This window comes from Gracilinanus agilis, chromosome 1, assembly GCF_016433145.1.
Source record: "Gracilinanus agilis isolate LMUSP501 chromosome 1, AgileGrace, whole genome shotgun sequence".
Classification (NCBI taxonomy): Eukaryota; Metazoa; Chordata; class Mammalia; order Didelphimorphia; family Didelphidae; genus Gracilinanus; species Gracilinanus agilis.
This window is the reverse complement of record NC_058130.1, coordinates 147089112-147111019: the sequence shown is the minus strand read 5'-3', so window position 1 is coordinate 147111019 and position 21908 is coordinate 147089112. Positions and strand designations below refer to the sequence as shown.

Below are 21908 nucleotides of genomic sequence, written 5' to 3'. Positions count from 1 at the left end.
TATATATATATATATATATATATATATATGTATGTATAAATATATAGAAACTGGGGGGGGAAGAAGGTAATAATAAGAAAAATAGGAAAACAAAAAAGGAATGAATTTATATTCCATAAAAAAATTAAAATAGGAAAGAAGAAAACCAAATTGACAGTATCAAAGATGAAAAGGGAGACTTCACCTCTAATGAAAAGGAAATCTAGGCAATCATTAAAGACTATTTTGCCCAATTATATGGCAATAAATATAGCAATCTAGGTCATATGGATGAATATTTACAAAAATATAAATTGCCTAGATTAACAGCAGAAGAAATAGAATACTTAAATAATCCTATATCAGAAAAAGAAATTAAACAAGCCATCAAAGAACTCCCTAAGAAAAAATCCCCAGGACCATATGGATTCTATCAAACCTTCAAAGTGAATTCTATCAAACCTTCAAAGAACAACTAATCCCAATACTATACAAAGTATTTGACATAATAAGCAAAGAAGAAGTTCTACCAAACTCCTTTTATGACACAAATATGGTACTGATCCCAAAGCCAGGAAAGAAAACTATAGACCAATCTCCTTAATGAACATAGATGCAAAAATCTTATACAGAATACTAGCAGAAAGAGTCCAGCAAGTGACCACAATGGTTATTCATTATGATCAGATGGGATTTATATCAGGAATGCAAGGATGTTTCAATATTTGGAAAACCATTCACATAATTGACCGTATCAACAAGCAAACCAACAAAAATCATATGATTATCTCAATAGATGCTGAAAAAGTTTTTGACAAAATACAACACCCATTCCTACTGAAAACACTAGAAAAATATGGAAAAAGAAGGGCTTTTCCTAAAAATAATAAATGGTATATATCTAAAATCATCAACAAATATCATCTGCAATGGTGATAAATTAGATGTATTCCAATAAGATCAGGAGTAAAATAAGGATGCCCATTGTCACCACTATTATTTAACATTGTACTAGAAACACTATCTGTAGCAATTAGAGAAGAAAAAGAAATTGAAGGTATTAAAATGGGCAGCGAGGAGACCAAGTTATCACTCTTTGCAGATGATATGATGGTCTGCTTAAAAAATCCTAGAGAATCAACTAAGAAGTTAGTGATAATCAACAACTTTAGCAAAGTTGCAGGATACAAAATGAATGCACATAAATCATCAGCATTTCTATATATTTCCAATATATTGCAGCAATAAGAGCTAGAGAGAGAAATTCCATTTAAAATCACCCTAGACAATATAAAATATTTAGGAATCTATCTGTCTAGACAAACACTGGAATTATACGAACACAACTACGAAACCCTTTCCACACAATTAAAACTAAATCTAAACAATTGGAAAAACATTGATTGCTCATGGGTAGGACTAGCTGACATAATAAAAATGACCATCCTACCCAAATTAATTTACCTATTTAGTGCTATGCCTATCAAACTACCAAAAAACATTTTTACTGAATTAGAAAAAAAAAACTATAACAAAGTTCATTTGGAAAAACCAAAGACCAAGAATATCAAGGGAAATAATGAAAAAAAAATATGAAGGAAGGTGAGCTAGCAGTACCAGATCTTAAATTGTACTTTAAAGCAGTAATCATCAAAACAATATGGCACTGGCTAAGATACAGAAAGAAGGATCACTGGAATAGACTTGGGGTAAGTGACTTCAGCAAGACAATTTATGATAAACCCAAAGAGCTGAACTTTGGGGACAAAAATCCACTAATTGACAAAACTACTGGGAAAATTGGAAAACAATATGGGAGAGATTCGGTTTAGATCAACATCTCACACCCTACACCAAGATAAATTCAGAATTGGTGAATGACTTTAATATAGCAAAGGAAACTATAAGTAAATTAGGTGAGCACAAATTACTATACTTTTCAGATCTCTGGGAAAGGAAAGATTTTAAAACCAAGCAAGAGCTAGAAAAAACTACAAAATATAAAATAAATAATTTTGATTACATTAAACTAAAAAGGTTTTGTACAAACAAAACCAATGCTGCCAAAATTAGAAGGGAAGCATCAAATTGGAAAAAAATCTTTATAACAAAAAACTTGGACAAAGGTATAAATACTCCAATTTATTATGAGCTAAATCAATTGTACAAAAAAATCAAGCCATTCCTCAACTGATAAATGGGCAAAGGGACATAAATAGGCAATTTTCAGATAAAGAAATCAAAAGTATCAATAAGTTCATGAGAAAGTGTTCTAATTCTCTTATAATAAGAGAAATGCAAATTAAACCAACTCTGAGGTATCACCTCACATCTAGCAGATTAACTAACATGACAGCAAAGGAAAGTGGTGAATATTGGAGGGGATGTGGCAAAATTGGGACATTAATGCATTGCTGGTGGAGTTGTGAATTGATACAACCATTCTGGCTGGCAATTTGGATCTATCCCCAAAGGGCTTTAAAAGACTATCTGCCTTTTGATCCAGCCATAGCACTTCTTGGTTTATACCCCAAAGAGATAATAAGGAAAAAGACTTGTACAAAAATATTTATAGCCTCACTCTTTGTGGTGGCAAAAAATTAGAAAATGAGGAATGTCCTTTGATTTGGGAATAGCTGAACAAATAGTGGTATATGTTGGTGATGGAATACTATTGTGCTCAAAGAAATAAAGAACTGGAGGAATTCCATGTGAACTGGAATGACCTCCAGGAATTGACACAGAGTGAAAGGAGGAGATCCAGGAGAACATTGTGCACAGAGACTGATACACTGTGGTACAATCAAACAAAACAGACTTCTCTACTAGCAGTAATGCAAGAATCCAGAGCAAGGCTGAGAGATTTATGAGAAAGAAAACTAGCCACACTCAGAGGAAGAAGTGTAAGAGTAGAAACACAGAAGAAAAACAACTGCTTGCACACATGGGTTGAGTGGGATATTATTGGGGATGTAGACACTAACTGATAACTCTAGTCCAACTATCAATAATATGGAATTAGATCTTAATCAATGATACATGTAAAACCCACTGGAATTGTGTGTCGGCTACAGGTGGTGGTGGTGGTGGGAAGGTTTTGGGGAGAGGGAAAGAACATGAAACATGTAACTATGGGAAAATATTCAAAATTAAAATGATAAAATAATAAAATAAAATATTTATTTAAAAAAAGAATACAAGACTACTCTCCAGCTTCTATAAAGCCCATCTGTCTCACTTCCATGCCTTTTTTTTCATGCTCTTTCTTCCACCTTAGATTCACTTCCTTCTGCCCACTTCTCCATTTTTAAAATTTTCCTATCATTCAAAGCTGTCCTCAGGTCATATTTCTTCATTTTATAGAGGAAGACACTGAGGCATAAGGAGTTTAATTGACTTGCTCATGATTTAAGTGACTAGACCACACAGCTAGGACATGTCCAAAGTGGGTATAGAACCCAAATCTCTGATCCAGATTCAGCTCTCAATCTATTATAAGAAATATTTTTTGGTGTGGTCTTTCTTCCTGATTCTCTAAAGTGAGTAATCTCTTCTCATTTAATCCCATAATGCTTTCTGTTCCTCTCACAGGCTTATTATTATCTATATTTATATTATATTTTACTCCATTATTGCATTTAAAGGAGGCTCTAGTCTAGTAGGACATTATGATACACATAATACGAAATGATATATATTAAGTGTATTATAGGAATATAAGCAAAGTGTTTTGTGAGGTCCAATGGTGGGAAGGTCTTTACTGCCTGAGGGAAATTAAGGAAAGCTTCCTTGAGGAGATAACATTTACCCTGGGTTTCAAAACAGATAGTAGAAATTCAACAGATGAAAGGGGGCAAGTGGAAGCAACCTCCATCAGTAAGACAATGGTCATGGGAAATAATGTTGTGTGGATGGGGATCAGAGGAAAGTCCAGGTTAGTGGAGAGTTTGTAGATCCAAGATGATAGGAGATATAGAGCTGAAAACACTGGATGACACCAAAATGGAGTTGGCTTTGGGCACTAGGTAAGGATATTAGAACTCTATTCAGTAAGAAATAGAGAGCCATTGCAGAATTTTGAGCCCTAAAATGACTGGACTTATAAATAGAGATTATTCTGGTAATATCATGAAAGATGGATTGGAGGAATTAGAGAGTGGAGACAACTAGTATGATTAGAAGACTAATCATGCCATTCTGTGCTGCCATTATAAGTGTCTCATTACCACCATGGGCCACCTTTGTAAGTGTCTCATTACTAGAGAGTCTTATTACTAGACATTTACAATGGTGACAGTGTAATAAAGGACAGGAGACAAATGGGAGAGATGTCGTAGGAGCATAATTTCCAGGATCTAGTAACTGACTAGATGTAAGGGGTTTGGTTTTTTACTTATTCTCTTTTCTGAGATTATAGTTATTCATGGCCTTAGTCTTTCCTTTTAGAGATTCTACTGCTATTTCTTTTACCCCATAATAATTGCTCCTTGTACTAGAGGTTTGATTGTTTGTTTGTTTTTTTTGACAACTCATTTTTACCTATTTCTGTCTTGCCCAAACCCCTGACTTAGCTGTTTGTTTGGCAGCTTTATTTGGCAAACTTGTTGCCACTTCGAAGTGATAACAGGAACCTGGTCTGAATGAAAACCACTCAACTATATTTTCAGAAGCAAATGTATAAGAGAGAAGCAGAAGAAAGGGTTACTACAAGATAACCTCAACAAATGAGATAGTGAATGATAACATCACAGAAAGAAATAATGAATTCAGAAGGAGAAATAGTTTTAGGGAAAGATAAAGAATTTTATTTTATACAGTCTGAGGTATTGATGAGGCATCCAGGTATAGACATCCCATAGGTAGTTGGAGATATAACTTTGTAACTAAAATTTGGTAAAAAAAAAAAAAAAGTCACATTCACAAAAGTTAGAAACACACCACCAAAGGTCACCAAAGGAGAGTGAGGACAGGAACGGGAAGAATACCCATGTTAAGGGGTTAGGAAGAAAATGAGGAGCCAGCAAAGGAAACAGAGAAGTATTTGTCATGAGGGTAGAAGGAGAATCAGTAAGATGTAGTATTTCTGAAACCAAAGAGAGAATATTTGAGAATAATGAACATTTAACTATTCTTAAAATTTACAAAATTCAAGAAAAATGAAGACTGGAAAAAGGGTCCTTGATTTTTTGTGGTGACCACAATGGGAAGGGACACTGTGACATATTTATCCTCTCTATTCTCAAATTTGTAACACAGTTTGCTGTATTTTTTAATGGAAGGTGGGATGGAATGTGGCAGGGCAGTTGTCTTTAGACTGTTTCTTCAATATAAAAATGCAAGAGTTTAGAAATTCTTTCCAGTGATAAAGATCAGCAATTCCTCTGTAACATATAGTTCTGTCATGGTAAAAGACCACAGTTCATAAGTCTAGGGTAGAGGTCAGATAAAGAAGTTTTATTTTTTATTACAAGTTCTGTCAGGAAAAGATCTATTAATTGACAGCATTCCTCTGTCTGTCTTCCATTCCCGAAATACCGATCGACTTGGACAGCTCAGACTAGATGTTCCATAGACATTTCAACTATATATATCCAAAGCAGAACTAATTATCTTTTACCCCAAACCCTTCCCTCTCCTCAGATTTTTCTCTTACTATTACAACCACCATTATGGTTCTTGTTACTGTTCGTAACCTCATTGTCATCCTCAAATCATTTTTTTAAACCCTTGCACTCTGTCTTAGAATTAACACTCTGTATTGCCAGGCAATGAAGTTTAAGTGATTTACACAAAGTTACACAGCTAGGAACTGTCTGAGGCCAGATTTGAATCCAGGATCTCCCATATTTAGGCCTGATTCTCAATCCAATGATGACCCAGCTATCCCCTTAACTCACTCTCTTTTTAAAAATTATTTTTTTACAGTTTTTAAACAATTTTAAAAAATAATTTATTTTTCAGTTACATGTAGAGACAATTTTTGACAATTGTTTTTGACATTTTAGAATTCAACTTTTCTCCCTCCCTCTTCTCTCCCACCCTTACCCAATGTGATGAATAGTCTCATATAGGTTATTTCCATACTTTCATGTGATATATATTTCTGTTGGTCATGTTGTGATACAAGTCATATATCACACATATAATAGAAATCTCATGAAGGAAATATAGTGAAAGATGGCATGCTTTGATCTGTGCTCAGACTCCAAAAGTTCCATTTTTACTTGCCTCAACTCACTCTTATTCCACATACCTAGTCAGTTATCAGATCTTAGCATTTCCATCTCTATATTTCTTATACATACATATGCACACACACATATATGTGTATGTATGTAAAGATATATATGTGTATGCACTAAACACACACACTTTCTTTTCAGTTACTTAAACACTACTCTTAAAAAACATCACTTTGGTGAATATAAACCATCAACTCTTACTTCTTCACTTAGACTATTGTAGTGGCCTTCTAATTGTTCTCTTTATCACAAGTTTCTCCAGATTTTGCTCTATCCCCAACACAACTGCCAAAATTATTTTCCTAAAGTACAGATCTGATCATCAGATTCCCCTTCTCAATAAACTTCAATGGCTCATTATTAGTTCTATGATTAGATTTGATATTTAAAACTTGTCACAACTAGGCTTCTCTTTTTTTTCTTCTTCCTACCCTTCCTTCTTCCTTCCTTCTTTTACTCTTTGCTCTTCTTCTTTCCTTCTATTTTTCCTTTCTTCTCTCCCTTTCTTCCATCCTCCTCCTTCCCCTTTCTTCCTCTTTCCTTCCTCCTGAGTGATTATTTAATTTTTGTACTTTCCCCCTCCCTCTTATTTCCCCCCTCTTCCTTCTTTCATCCATCTTCTCTCTCCCTGATATCCTCTTCCTTCCTTCCCTTTTTCCCTCCCTCCTTGGTATCTGAGTTGAGGCTTAGTTGTCTGTTATTGGCCTTAGGAAGCAAAACAAGGCACATTTGTGTTTTTCCCCCTATAGGTAGTATAGGAGAGGAACTGGAAAAGGATCGAAACATGAATGTGAGTAGGGGGAAGGGTAGATAGATAATAGATAAAATATATTACTTACATGAAATGAATTAATTTATAGACATAGTCATTCATGCCATGAAAGGAAAGATACATAGCCTTTATTCTCTTTTTCTTCACCTGGTTAAATGACTTGCCCAAGATTATACAACCTCTTTGTGTAAGAGACAGGACTTGAACATAGTTTTTCCAGACTTTCATGTTGGTCTTCTAACCACCCTATATCACTGCCTCTCCTGTAGGTTGCATATAATAGAGATATAATAATGCTTACTGGATATTGGGTGAATCATGGTCCCAAAGCCTCCTAATTGTCACTGTCTCTTATTTGTAGGTCATGCTTTCAGAAAGAAAAGGCACTGATGAACTCTACGCTGTGAAGATCCTGAAGAAAGATGTCGTGATCCAAGATGATGATGTGGAGTGTACAATGGTGGAGAAGAGAGTGCTTGCTCTTGCTGGGAAGCCTCCATTCCTGACACAGCTTCACTCCTGTTTCCAGACAATGGTAACTCTTCTGCTGATAATAATTCTATTTTGTGTATAGTAATAATGACTCACATTTCTATCATGCCAAAAGGCACTAAAGTATTGTATAAAAAGTCATGAATTTGGAGTCAGAGAAGCTGGGTCTAAATCCTAGCTTTCCTGCTTGTTTGCTGACTTTGGAATTCTCTTCTTCAGCCCTCACTTTCAGCTATTTAAATAATCATCTCTATGCAGATGATTCCCCCAGAATCTCTATATCCAGCCTCTATCTCTCTCCTGAACCCCTAGTACTCCATTCCTGCCTTTTGGAAATCTCCTTCTGGATGCCCTATTGTTATCTTAAATCCAGTTCATCCAATATGAAACTTATTATAGTTTTCCCAAAATTCATCCCTTATTAGAGGCAGCTTGGTGGCTCAGTGGATTAAAAACTAGACCAGGAAACAGGAGTTCAAATCTGGTCTCAGACACTTCCCAACTGTATTCCCAATTTCCCAACCCTGGGCAAGTCACTTGACCCCCATTGCCTAGCCCTTAACCACTCTTCTGCCTTGGAACCAATACACAGTAAGGGTTTCTTTTTAATTCATCCCTTATCCAAACTTCTCTATATTGATGGCACCTCCATTCTTTCCATTATCCAGGTTCACAACATTCCCCATCCCAATCCCATCATTTTCATGTAGTTTCCTAAACTTATGAATTCTCATGTCACAACATTGCTCACCTCTATCTCCATTTCTCTACTCACATAGTCACTGTCTGGTTCAGACCCTGATTACTTCTCACCTAGACCATTACCATAGTCTTTTAATTCATCTCTCTGCCTTTGTATCCCTCCAGTCTATCTTCAATACAGCTGTCAATCTAAATTTCCTAAGGCTTAGGTCTGACAATATCATATCCCTGCCAAAATAATCTTTAAGAGATCCATATTTCCATAAAATGTAAATTCTCACTGTGGAACCCTTCACTTTTTGGCTTCTACCTACATGCACAAGTTTAGAAACATTATTCTTCTTTACCTACCTTTTGTTCTATTCAGATTCTCCATGCTCCTTGATGAAGTTTTCATCTAAGAGTGGAATGTACTCTTGCCTCACCTCCTCCTTTTAGAAGGCCTGGCTTCCTCCAACGTTCAGCCCAGGAGCTACCTTCTACAGGAAACCTTTCCTGATCTAGCCCAAGTGACTATAGCTATCTACTAGAATCTGGGCCTGAATTATCCACATAAAACCTGTTTGAGCCCAAGAAACTATTGGTTTGATGACAATAATTGTTCATATTTCTATAGTGCCTTATAGTTGGCAAAGATCTATCACCATCCTGTGAGGTAGAAAGGGCAGGTATTATTATGGTCATTTATTTGATAAATAAGAAACTGAGGCTCAAAGAAATGAAATAATTTGCCTTGATGATCCTGTGTCATCCTAGGAGAAGGGAAGCTTCTTGAGGAAAGGGACTCTTTCATTTTTTGCCTTTTTTATCCATAAGAACTTGGTTGTCAACTTAATAAATATTTATTGTATTGACTGAAAACAGTAATATAGGAAGGATTGACTAAATGATCTCTGAGGGTCCTATCTACCTCTAGATCTTATGGACACTTTGAAACAGCTAACAAAAGTATTATTATCTCCAGTTTGTAGATGAGAAAACTCAGTCTCAGAGCATTTTGCAACTTATTCATAGTTATATAACTAAACCTGATAGGTTAAGGTTTCGATTCTAGATCTTCTTACTCTAAATTCATGCCATGGGGGGCAGCTGGATGGCTCAGTGGATTGAGAGTCAAGCCCAGAGATGGGAGGTCCTGGGTTCCAATCTGGCCTCAGATACTTCCTGGCTGTGTGACCCTGGGAAAGTCATTTAACCCCCATTGCCTAGCTGTTACTGCTCTTCTGCCTTGGAACCAATAGACAGTATTAACTCTAAGACAGAAGGTGGGGGTTTTCTAAAAAAACAAATAAATAAATTCATGCCATAACAAATGACTGAGCAAATCCTTTCCTGACCTCCTGACCGTACTTTAATATTAGCAACTTGGGACTTTAAAGAGGCTGGCCCAAGTGACTATTGCTACCTACTAGAATCTGGGCCTGAATTATCCACATAAAACCTGTTTGAGCCCAAGAAACTATTAGTTTGATGACAATAATTGTTCATATTTCTATAGTGCTTTATAGTTGGCAAAGATCTATCACCATCCTGTGAGGTAGAAAGGGCAGGTATTATTATGGTCATTTATTTGATAAATAAGAAACTGAGGCTCAAAGAAATGAAATGATTTGCCTTGGGTCACATAGCTAGCGAGAAGCATTATAACCCACATCTCTTGGCTTCAAGTTCATTGCTCACTCTGTATACCACACTGCATTTCCTGATGCTTACTTAGATTGGAATGCCAATGAAAACTTCAAGAAGATTAAGGTGAAAAACATCTTTCCAAGAACTGAGAATTGCCTCCCTATGTCAGCAAAATGTTTGTTACAGGCCAGATTCATCTCTCATTGGGACAATGATCAAAGGTCAAGAATATCCCCAGATTTCCATTTTTTCCTAGGCAGCCACAAATTTGTCTCAATACTATGAGACAGTTTTGTTTAGCTTTTATCACCTCCTAATGTTAAACTTTCAATAGGTTTACCACTTGCTGTGGGAAAGAGTTCTTTTTTGTCATTAAAATGTCCATTTTCAGGGAAGAGCTGGTCATTCTAGCATTCTGAGCTTTGGTGAGTAAGCCCCAATTCACCCTACATTCATACTTTTTAAGATTTTGTAAACATTCATCAACATCTAGAGAGGTAATAAGATAAACAAGAATGAACATTGATCCCAAAATCCTAGGTTAAACTTCTGATTTAATACTTATTAGCTACTCCAGATCTATCAGCCTCAGTTTCTTCAGCTGTAAAATGGAGATAATAACCTATTTCAGAGGGTTTTAGTGAAGGGAAAACTGTGTAAAAATAAGACATGTATACATATATGTAAATCTATATACACATGCATATATTTGTATACATACATATAATTATGCATCTTTCTCAATTCTGAAGTCATCAGGTCTCAATCTGGGCTACCCAAAATCCCTGGAGCTTCTTAGACAATTTCAATGCAGCTTGGGAAATACCCAGAAAATTTTTATTCTGAAATCGATCTTGATTCATTTTATTTTTTGCAAATCAATGCAGCGGGACCTCTTTATCACGTTGGTATCTTGTGAAGGGAGTTAAAATCCATGAGCTAAGTGTAACTCTGCTGCATCCCACCCATTGGGATTTATGTTTCAAAGGATATCAGTTGATCTGTGCTATACTTAATACCATACAATAGTGAGACAAGTTGTATCAAAGGGAGATGATTTGATTTATTCTGGGAGATTTTGAGGAAGAGACTATGTCCATGTTGGTGAACCTGTGGCATGTGTGCCAGAGTGGCCACTCAGAGCCCTCTCTGTACTGTCTACCTAACTGCACCTATGGTCATGAAGTCAAAAGTCTAATGAATTTTAGAACACGAAGTTGCCTTTACACCATAGATCACCTTATGTCAGAGCTGGAAGGACTATTAGAACAGAGTATCCAAGTTAAAAGGAACCTTAGAGATATGATCTACTTCAATTCACTTATTATAGACACGAGGACACTGAGCCCCAGACTGGGGCAGTGAGAATAATGTCTGTGTCTTATCTATTACTGCGTCCATGCCACTTAGCTCTTTGCCTTGCACGTAGTCAGCACTTAATAAATATGTGTTGTAGCGAATTGAATTTGTTGAATTGAACTGCCCAAGGTCAGAGTTACACCAGGAAAATTTCATTGCTGCCAGGAAGCATATTTAATTCCTGTTCTTAAAGCGTAGGTTGTACAGTTCCCCTGAAGCAGAGCCTTCTCAGAGATGATAAAGGAGTTTGAGGCAATTTGTTTTGTGACTTAAATACAAAACCTCACATAGCCTCCCTCTGAAAGAGAAAACAGTTTGGGCAGCTCTGAATTGGCCAAAATGCCATTTGTGTTTCACGGAGTGAAATTGATTTAAGAAAGGCTATCGCCAGTGGTCCAGTCCCATTAGAAAAAAAAAAAAAGCCATGCTTTTAAAACAAACCAACCACAAAAAAATACACCAAAAAAAAACAACTGAAAAAAAACCATAAAAATCTGTCCTTGTGGGCTGTTCGGTAGGATTCAAAAATGATAGTGCCTGATAATGAGATATTGTCCATTTTTAAATATGGGGTCTCACAGTGACTGCGCTCTCCTATATTGCAAGAAATTGTATGACATGATAATGATAAGAGCTTTAGACTAGGAGACAGGAAATGAAGGTTCAAGTTTTGGTTCTGCCACTCATGAGCTAAATAACCTTGAACAAATTTCTTCCATTCTATGGGCCTGTGTCCTCATCTTTAAAATGAGAGGTTTGAACAAAATGATCTCTAATGTTCCTCCTACTTTGGACATTCAATATTCTATTTTTCAGCCCTGATTCTCTATGTTCCAAGCTTCCTTCTCTCTATAAAATTTATTTGATCTCTTTTTATAAAGACCTTTCTGTGATTGAGAATAGGGTTTATTTTGTTCTTTGTATTTAGGTATTCTTGGTGCCTAACATAATGTCTGGCATATATATGCTTAAAAATGCTTGCTGCTAGATTTGTTACCATTCTATATTCCATGATCTTAGTTGTAAAATCAAAGCTGTTGATACAGAAATAGATAAGTGCTATTTATATAGGTTCTACAGATTTGAGGTCATATTTATTTGATGGAAAAATGCTTAAAATTTCCTCTAACTCTAACTCTAGCTCCTGTACTAATGTACTTTGATTCCTATTTTTTCCTCTTCCATTTTTGGCTTCTTCTAGATTAGATTAAAACTACCTAACCTAGATTTCACATAAATCTAACCAACTCAGATGGCATTCATTCACTCATTCTACAGTATTTTTGAGCATATAATATGTGTAAGATTCCATGCTGGGTACTAATAAGTAGCAAAATATGAATAAGACCTGTAACTTTTGTGAAACTTACAGTGGAGAAAGAGAAATACATTTTACCTGGAAATATAGTGCAAAGTAGAATGTGATGAGTGTAAGGAAGGTATGCAAAATCATTAAAGCAGTTCATTTTATTTTGGTTTTTTTTTAAACCCTTACCTTCTATCTTGGAATCAATACTGTATATTGGTTCCAAGAGAGAAGAGAGTGAGGGCTAAGCAGTGGAGGATAAGTGACTTGCTCAGGGTTACACAGTTAGGAAATGTCTGAGGCTAGTTTTGAACCCAGGAGTTCCTATCTCTAGGCCTGGTTCCCAATCCACTGCACCACTTAGCTACCCTCTATTATGGTTATTTAAAAACATAGAAAAAACACTTTTTACTAGGAATATCAGGGAAGAATTCATGAAGGAGATGTTAATGGAATTCAGCCTTGAAGAATGAACATGAACCAGTAGTAAGTGATTAGGTATGTGGAAGGAACAGTATGAATAAAAGTAGAGAAAGGAAATCATATAATATTTTAGAAGTTGCATAATTTGTCTAATTAAGTTCAGACTATATGAAGGAGAATTAGGAAATAAGGTTGGAATGGAAGTTTGAAGTCAGGTTGTAGAATGCCTTTAAAGCCAGGTCAAGGAGCTTGGATTTTGTTCTAGGAAATGGGAAGTCATTGAATATTTTTAATGGTAGATGGCATTAGATAACTATATAATGCTTTGTTCTAGTATTATAGTATGTGTCATGTAATACAATTAATATAATAGCTGAGTGATCCTGGGCAAGTCACCTAATCCTGTTTGCTTTAGTTTCCTCATCTACAAAATGAGCTAGAAAAGGAAATGGTAAATCACTCCAAAGCACTCTTTGCCAAGAAAACTCCAAATAGAGGTCATCAAAAGTAGGAAATGACTAGTTGACTAAATGACAGCAACAACAAGCATTTTGTAGCACTTTAAAGTTTGCAAAACATTAATTTTGTCACATTTTATTCTCACAATGAAAATGTAAGTAGGTAGGTAGATGCTACTATCATCTCCATTTTATATGTAAGGAAGTAAGGCAAAAGTTAAGTAACTCATTCAGGGTCAAACAACTGGAAAGTGTCTGAGGTGCCATTTGAACTCCGATCTTTCTTACTCCAGGTCCAGTGCTCTATTTTACTGCCTAACTACCTGATTGGAGGAGCACATTAAGACACTTGACATCATGTATAGGATAAGTTAGAGAGGGGAAAAGATTAGAGAGTAGAGTCCAAACAGTGTCATCACTATCATTAGCAAGGTGAGAGTAATGATATTTGATTAAGGGTGGCAGGGTCATATATGAGAGAGAAATGAAAACAGTTGTATGGAAATGGGGGGAAGAGATTTGGGGAGTCATCAGAATAAATCATGCACAACACTCCCTACCTTGAAAGGACTGGCCTGAGTTATTGTCTGACTCTGAATTACCCATATATCCCATGCTTTTTCAGTATATTGGCACAAAGAACTCTAGTCTTTGGAAAGAGGATTACAGCTAGGTATTTTAAGAGTGAGTATTTTGCTTTCATTCATGAATTCAGATCACATCCAAGACACACCCATCCTTTTACAAAGGAAGACTTGAGACCAAAGCCACTTGGCTCAAGCCAGCCAACCAGACTCCTACCCTGTACCCTGACCTTTGGGTGGCCTGCTACCAACCCCAACTCTGCCACACCGGAACCTGACTCAGTGTATGACTCAAGGCTAAGCCAGGGTTTGTGATGTTTTGGGGCTTACAAACTGTCAGCTGAACAGAGGCTCTGGAGAGCCAAACAGCTCGGGATGCAAATGGCTCTCAGCTCTAAGTAAACAGCATCATCAATTTCTGAAGATCAGAGAGTTAAAAAAAAAAAGCCTTTGGGAGAACAGGATCCAGCTGAACAGGATTTTACGTGGAGACTTCAGAATTGCCTAGTATTCTGCTGGCACGTGCACAGGAGAGAATGGCTTTTCCTGAAGGTGACACTGTCCGTATTCCAGCAGCTTGATTCTCAGTCGCAATGACTGAATTTAAGTGTCTGGAGGAGAATGTGACCAGATTATAGCACAGTAATCAAACTGTGGCATGGGAAATAATTTTTCAAGCCATTTTTTTCCTGCCATCTGAAGGAAGGCTGAACAGAATTATTCCTTAGAGACCTGCAGTAGCTTCTCTGTAATCAGGCTTGTAATGTAATCAAAATGTTTAGTAAGGCAGAGAGTATCCTCCCATGCAAGTCCAAAGGATAGTGATTTATATGGCATAGTCCAAGCTTCAATTCCCATTAAAGGCTTTAATTTGCCAATAACAGACATAGTCTGAGCTTTCTCTTCATAAAATTATACAATAGAAACAATCTTTCTCTTTCTTCTTCCTTTCCCCTTTCCTCTCCTCCCTTCACCTTTCCTCTTCCCCCTCTCTTCTCTCCTGTAGTGTCCTTTCCTCTCCCTCTCTTCTCTCCTCCTTTCACCTCTCCCTTAGCTTTCACTACTTAAATTCAAAAGAAGCAACTATTCTCTGTCATACATGTGAACACATACCATCTACATCTAAAGAAATAGTTTTTCTCCCACTCTCTGACTGATGCAATCAAACCATGTACTCCAACAGAAACAGGTTTTCTCATTTTCTGATATAATTTTCGTGTACAACCAGCAGAAACAGCTATTCTCTCATTTAAACACACACACACACAGACACATACACACACATACCACATACCTCTACAAAAGTAGCTAATTCTCTCCTCTATGTTTGCTTGAGGGTATATATACAGCCTATTACTCATAGTTTAATCCACAAACATTTATTAAGTGTCAGCTACATACAAAGTACTGTGTAAGCTAGGTGGCTCTAAGAATACAAAATTAAAATTTAAATAATCCTTTCCCTCACAGAGCTGACTTTCTATTAGAGAATACAACAGAAGAGTGTAGTAAATACTGGATCTAAAGTCAAAAGGGACTGACTCTGATGATTACTACCCATGCGAACTAGGCAAGTGACTAAACCTTTCTATGTCCCAGTTTTTTATCTTTAAAATGAAGTTAGAATATATGGCTTCTGGGATCCCTTGCATTTCTAAGTCTATAATACTATGATCCTATGATACTTGTGAGACTTCAAGTAAATTACTTAACTATCCTGGTGTGAAATTTCCTCATTTGTAAAATGAGAGTTGGGTTTTCTTGGCAAAGAATTCAGGAGGATGAGTCTTTTTGACTCCAGGACTGGTACTCTATATGGAAGAGATCATGGGAAGAACTTGTATACAAACCAGAGTTGAACTTTTATGAGTCAGAAGTGAGAAAGAAGAACTTTCCAGATAGAGGCAAATGCACAAAGGTGGAACTCGGAATATCATATACAGAATATTGTTGTGTAGTGAAACAACAGTGAGTACAGAGTCACCAGACCTGAGTTAGAATTCTTTCTTTGCCACTTATTATTTGTATGGCCTTATTCAAGTCACTTAACTGTTCTAGGCCTCAGTTTTTCCATTTGTAAAATGAGAGGGTTGTGCTGGCTTACCTCAAAGGTCTTTTCTATGCTCTCTATATAATTTGATGGTGTGATAAGATACGTAGAATGCTTGAAGACAAATATTTTAAAATTTCTGGAAAGGTAGATTGGATTCACAGCATAAAGGGCTTTAAATGAAAATGAAAAAGTCTGTGTTTTATTCTAGAATTTTCTGTGAGCAGGAGACTGATATTGTCAGACCTGTGTTGACAGTTGTATGGAGAATGGGTTGGAGAGAGGAAGAAACTAGAAACTCAGGGACCAATTAAAAGACTATCATAATATTCCAAGTGAGAGGTGAGGGTCTGAACTACAGTGGTGTTATAAAGTTTCCAGCAGGTCTGAATTTTTGTTCACATGAAATATAGAACCTTACCTTTTTTAAAACTGATTCTACCCATTCCCAATTAGAAGTTGTTTATAACTTTGGGGTCAGGGATATGAGAGACCTTGCTGTAACGGCCTCACTGAGAGCACTGAATCCATAGTAGTAAGACTGAGAGAGGGAGGGGGAGATTAGATACCCCTACAAGCAGATGAAGCTGCTTGCCCTACTTTTAAGCAGATGTCAGAAACATTTCAACTCTGAGATGCTACACCATGTTTATACTTATGAACCACATATGAACCCAATAAATAACCAATGAGAGATAGGCTAGCTCTGTACTGTGAAGGGATTTAGATACCAAAATAGAAGAGTTTATATTTTGCCTTGTAGATAGTAGGGACTTGCTGAAGTCTCTTGAGGAGATGAGTGATGATTCCTGTTTAATACATGGCTACAGTTTGTCCTGAGCCGTAAGAGAACCTGGTGACCTTGAGAAAAAGCAAATGCCAGCAAGCTTGCTTCCTCCCTTTCACAGACTTCTCCCTCATAAGCTGAAACTTTACTTAGTTACTCTCTTAGTTTCCTCCTTCATAAAATGAAGAGAATAACAATACAGTGTTGTTGTGAGGCTTAGATGTAAAAAGGCATATGAAGGTGCTTTGAATGTCATAAAGTGTTAAATGTAAAGAATTATTATTATTATAGCTATCTGTGAAGGCTGGTTAAAGGGAGCGCCTTTTTGGACAGTCAACAAGTCTGTTTTTTCTATGTGGGCTGTTCACCTATTCATTCCTCAGTTATTAATGTGGGAAATAAGCTTCTAGAAATGATTACAGTACTGTCGCCCATGTGTCACATACCTCCACCCTCCCACTAGGAATTCCTTTGATCTTCTCTCCAGAATCCTCTCATAGCTGGAATGGACTTTAGAAACCATTGAATCAAACTCTCTCATTATTTTTCCAGTGAGAAAAAAGAGGTCTAAAGAGTTGAAGTGACATGTTCAAGGTCACAAAGTCAATGGCAGAACCTAAACTAGAACCTCTATTTCCTGCTCAATGCACCTTTCTCTGTAGTGTATTTTATCTCTTAAAATAAGAGAACCAACCACACCAATGCAACTACCAACAATTTTGAAATTGGTCTTGATCAAGGACACATGACAAAACTAGTGGAAATGCGCATCGGCCATGGGTAGGGGGGGTGCAGGGGGGGGGTTGAAGGGGAAAGGAGGAGCATGAATCATGTAACCATGTTAAAAATGAATATTAATAAATGTTAAAAAAAATAAGAGAACCATACATGATAAAATGAATGACCCTAGAAACTAGGTCAAGAGCCGGGAAACAGTGAAATAACATAGTTTCACTATACTGGGGTGTGGGGGCGGCGCAGTACTTAGGACAGTAGTACTGGCAGGCAGAGATCCAGTTCACCAAGTAGACCAAACATGAAAATACCTTTTATCTATACAACTTGCCGATATAGTATAATCCATATACTTTCCCTGCCCTTTTCATTCCTTTCCCTAAAAGTGTGCCTCAATATTCTCAGTGTTCCTTTTGTGTGAACTTTGTTCCAGGTGAATTTTTATCCATTCTTCTCACTCTGGAGTTTGAATTCTTAACACATGGAGTCAGCCAGTGCTCACTCTACCAGATCCTCCCTAGGGAGAGTAGGTCATGTGCAGCAGCCAAAAGAGAACATGCCATTTTTTGGTTGAGATCTGTTATGTTATCCCTTTAAAGTCCTTTATCTATGTGGTTTAAACAGGGGGTAATGGAAGATTAGTGGCCATAAAGAGATGGCATAGTTGCTGTCCAGGGTGCTAGTCTGGGATATGGTGACAAATTCTTTTTTTTTTTTTTTTAAACCCTTACCTTCCATCTTGGAATCAATACTGTGTATTGGCTCCAAGGCAGAAGAGTGGTAAGGGTAGGCAATGTGACTTGCCCAGGGTCACACAGCTAGGAAATGTCTGAGGCCAGATTTGAATCTAGGACCTCCCATCTCCAGGCCTGGCTCTCAATCCACTGAGCCACCCAGCTAACCCCATGGTGACAAATTCTTGAGTAGTACCACATTTTAGGAGGAAAATCAATAAATGGAACCATCTCCAGAGGAGGACAATCAGAAAGGCAAGGAGACTCAAAACTATGTCAAACAAGGATTGAGTGATAGAACAGAGATACTTAGACTAGAGAAAAGAAGACTTGTAAAAAGGGCGGTCATGTAGAGGCAATAGCTGTATCCAAATAGTTTAAGAGCTATGATATGGATGGAAAAAGGATTGCTGAGATTCAGATGGAACAAATGAGTAAAAGTTGCAGGATGATATATGGGAAAACTCTCTAACGATTAGTAATATACCACAGTGGTATGGACTTCCATGGTACAGAGTCAATTTCTCAGTACCAGGAACCCTCAAGTGAGACTGGATAAGCAAGTAGGGACACTATAGATGGAAATCTTGTTTTTGTTATGGATTAGATTAGATAGCCTCTTAAATGCCTTCCTTACCCTAAGAGTATGAAAAACAATTTAACAACTCTATTCATGCTTCTCAATCAGCAATGGTCTATTCCAAATTTTCTTTCAGTATGCAAAAGTACTAGTTCTTGATTTATAGACTCAAATCATAAGTGGCAATATATGAAATTATGGAGAGGATCGAAGAAATCACTTAGTCCAATCCTTTCATTGTACAGATAAAGAAACTGAGCATAAGAGAGATCTCCTGGTTAGAAACCAAAGGATTGTGGCCTTTGTTTTGAGTTTAACTTCTACATGAATCTTAGAGATCTTTTGGTGTAAGATATTCAACTCAATCAATAATGAGTACAATGATATAAAAAATACTCAATTTTCATTAGTTCATCTGTATGTGTATATATATCATATGTATGTATGTATGTATGTATGTATGTATATACCACTCCAACTTTGATATAAGAGATATTCTACCATCTACCCAGTGAAAGGGGATTTTTTTGCCTTTGGTTTGCCTTATCATCTACCTTTATAAAAGACTTATCCAAGAATCTGAAAAAATTTTAGAGGAAAATATTATTCCTTAATATTTTAAATTTTACTAAAAAGGAGGTTTTTAATATGCTTTACATAATATAGTACTACAAAAACTATTGATCCAAGTTTTGAGGAAAATTGAGTCCCAGAGCAATGAAAGAATTAAGGCAGCTGGGTGGCTCAGTAAAGAAAGCATTGCTTCTCAGTTCAGGAAGGCCAGAGTTCAAATCTAGCCTCAGATTCCTAATATCTGGACAACCTGGACAAATTGCATAATCTCTTCCTGTCTCATTTTCTTTATCTTTAAAATGGGATCGTAATATCATCTACCTCCCAGGGTTGTGAGGACAAAGAGATAATGTTTGCAAAGTGTTTTGCAAACCTTAAAGTGCTATATAAATGCTAAATTATTATTGTTGTTGTTATGATTATTATTACTTTCCAAGGTCACAAAGTGAGGCAGAGCTAGCTACCAAGCATACATAGGTTTTTCTCTTTCCCAGTTCTGCCCTCTTTTCATTATAACATCCTGCCTCTCTCTGTATTTTAATGAAGATTTTAATCAAGCATAAGTGAGCGGGGCTTTTTCCCCTACTGAAATTAGATTTTTTAGTTATTTTTGAATCACTGAGAGACATTACTTCCTTTTCTAATTGTTCTGATCCACTCTCTATAAGGGCTGCTTTCTCTCTCATTCCTGCCTAACAGAGGCAACAGATTTTGATGTGTAGACTCTGGATTTTGGCTCAGAAAGCCTGGATTTGAATCTATATGTTTAACTACCTCGCTGAATGACCTTCAGTAAATCAAAGAGAATAGCATGTGAGAGCTTAGAGTAATTTCTCCAGCCTCAAATCTTCTTACAGTATTTTTCTGGATCTCTGCTTTATCCTCATCATATTCTACCTCATGTCATTCTGATTCGTGTTGGACTGAATGCCCCCATTTTATTTTAAGCTTCTCATGGAAAATAATTATAACAATGACTAGCATTTATATAATGTCTTAAGTTTTGAAGATCATTTTACAAATATTATCAGATTTCATCCCTCTAACAATTCTGTGAGGGAGATACTCTTAGTAATCCCATTTTGCAGATAAAAAAACTAAGACTGAGAGAAATTAAGTGAATTGCCCAGAGTCATATATCTAGTAATTATCTGAGACAGAATTTGAACTCAGATTTTCCTGACTCTATATGTAATATTTTTAATTGCTACCTACCATATCGTATTTTTTTATCTGCCACATCTCTCCTGTAGCACAGTGCCTTGCACATAGTTAGTGTTTTGGAAATATTTATTAGTTTAAATTGAAATGAATTTTAAAATATAAAGCATCAGATGTCAGGGATTTTAGAGATTATGGAATCCAATAGCCTATGAGCTCCAGAGCAGTGACTTGGCTTGCCCATATTATAGGCAGAGCCAAGATTTGAACACAAGTCTCCTAACTTACCTTAATATATCTTGTCATATAGTTTAATTAACTTAATTTTACATATAGTATTTTAAGGTTTCCAAGAAACTTCATATATTACCTCCTTTGATCCTCACAGAATCCCTTTGAAAGGAGAGGCAGTGTAGTATAGTGGTTAGGGAAGTGGCCCTGCAGTTAGGAAGATTTGGATTCAAATCCTATATTACTCACCTAATAACTATGCAGCTCTGGGCAAGTCACTTCTTTTTGTCTTAGTTTCATTATTTGTAAAATGAAGAAGTTAGATTTGGCTTCTAAAGTCCCTCCCAGCTTTAAATCTGTAATCTTATGACAAGTTGGTATAGATACATTTGTCCTCATTTTAATCATGAGGAAAATGAAGTTGAGAAAGATTAAGTGATTAGCTCAGGGTCACATAACCATTAAGCCATTACTTTGGTACACAAACTCAGTTCTGACTCCCAAGTCCAGTATTCTTTCTATTCCATCTTGCTGAGGATCAGGCACTCTGTTCATGTACTTGAGATAGCCCACAGCAGAACAGAGTTAAAAAAAATATAATAAAGATGTAGGGGATGGAACTGAGGGTCTTTTATCTGCAAAATATGCAGTCTACAACCAAACAAAAGCCTCTGACTTCCAGACCTTCAGAGTTGGAAGGTAACACAGCTATTGACTTTGGTTTGGACAGGAGCCATCTCTAGAATAACTCTAATATATTATAGCCATCCAGCCTCCACTTAAAGACTTAGACCTCTCTAATTGTGAACCTTAAATCAAGCCAAACTCTGCTAAGTCACTTCTACTTATTGTTCCTAGTTCTGACTTCTGGAATCCAGAAAAGCAAGACTTAGCCCTTCAGATACTTGAACACAGAAGCCATGCTCCACTTAAGGGATCCAAGGTTGGGGGTGATTGGTTCTTTTCTTCAAACTAAATATTCTTCTATTCTTCAATTGATCTTCATATAGTACAATCTTGGGTCTTCTCAACTTCAAAGCAACACCTTTATCCATGAACTCCAGTTTATTAATAACCTTATGAAAATATGGTGCCATGAATAATAGCTGAC

The 21908-nt window shown here is 36.6% G+C and overlaps 1 protein-coding gene across 2 annotated transcripts in view; it reads left to right on the top strand.

Moving 5' to 3' along the window:
* PRKCB (protein kinase C beta) overlaps positions 1-21908 on the top strand; it is a 707688-nt gene that overhangs the window by 507492 nt on the left and 178288 nt on the right. For both annotated transcript variants that reach the window (XM_044658176.1, XM_044658168.1), the window contains exon 10: positions 7355-7528. In XM_044658176.1, coding sequence (XP_044514111.1) covers positions 7355-7528 — 174 coding nt within the window. The remainder of the gene's footprint in view (positions 1-7354; positions 7529-21908) is intronic.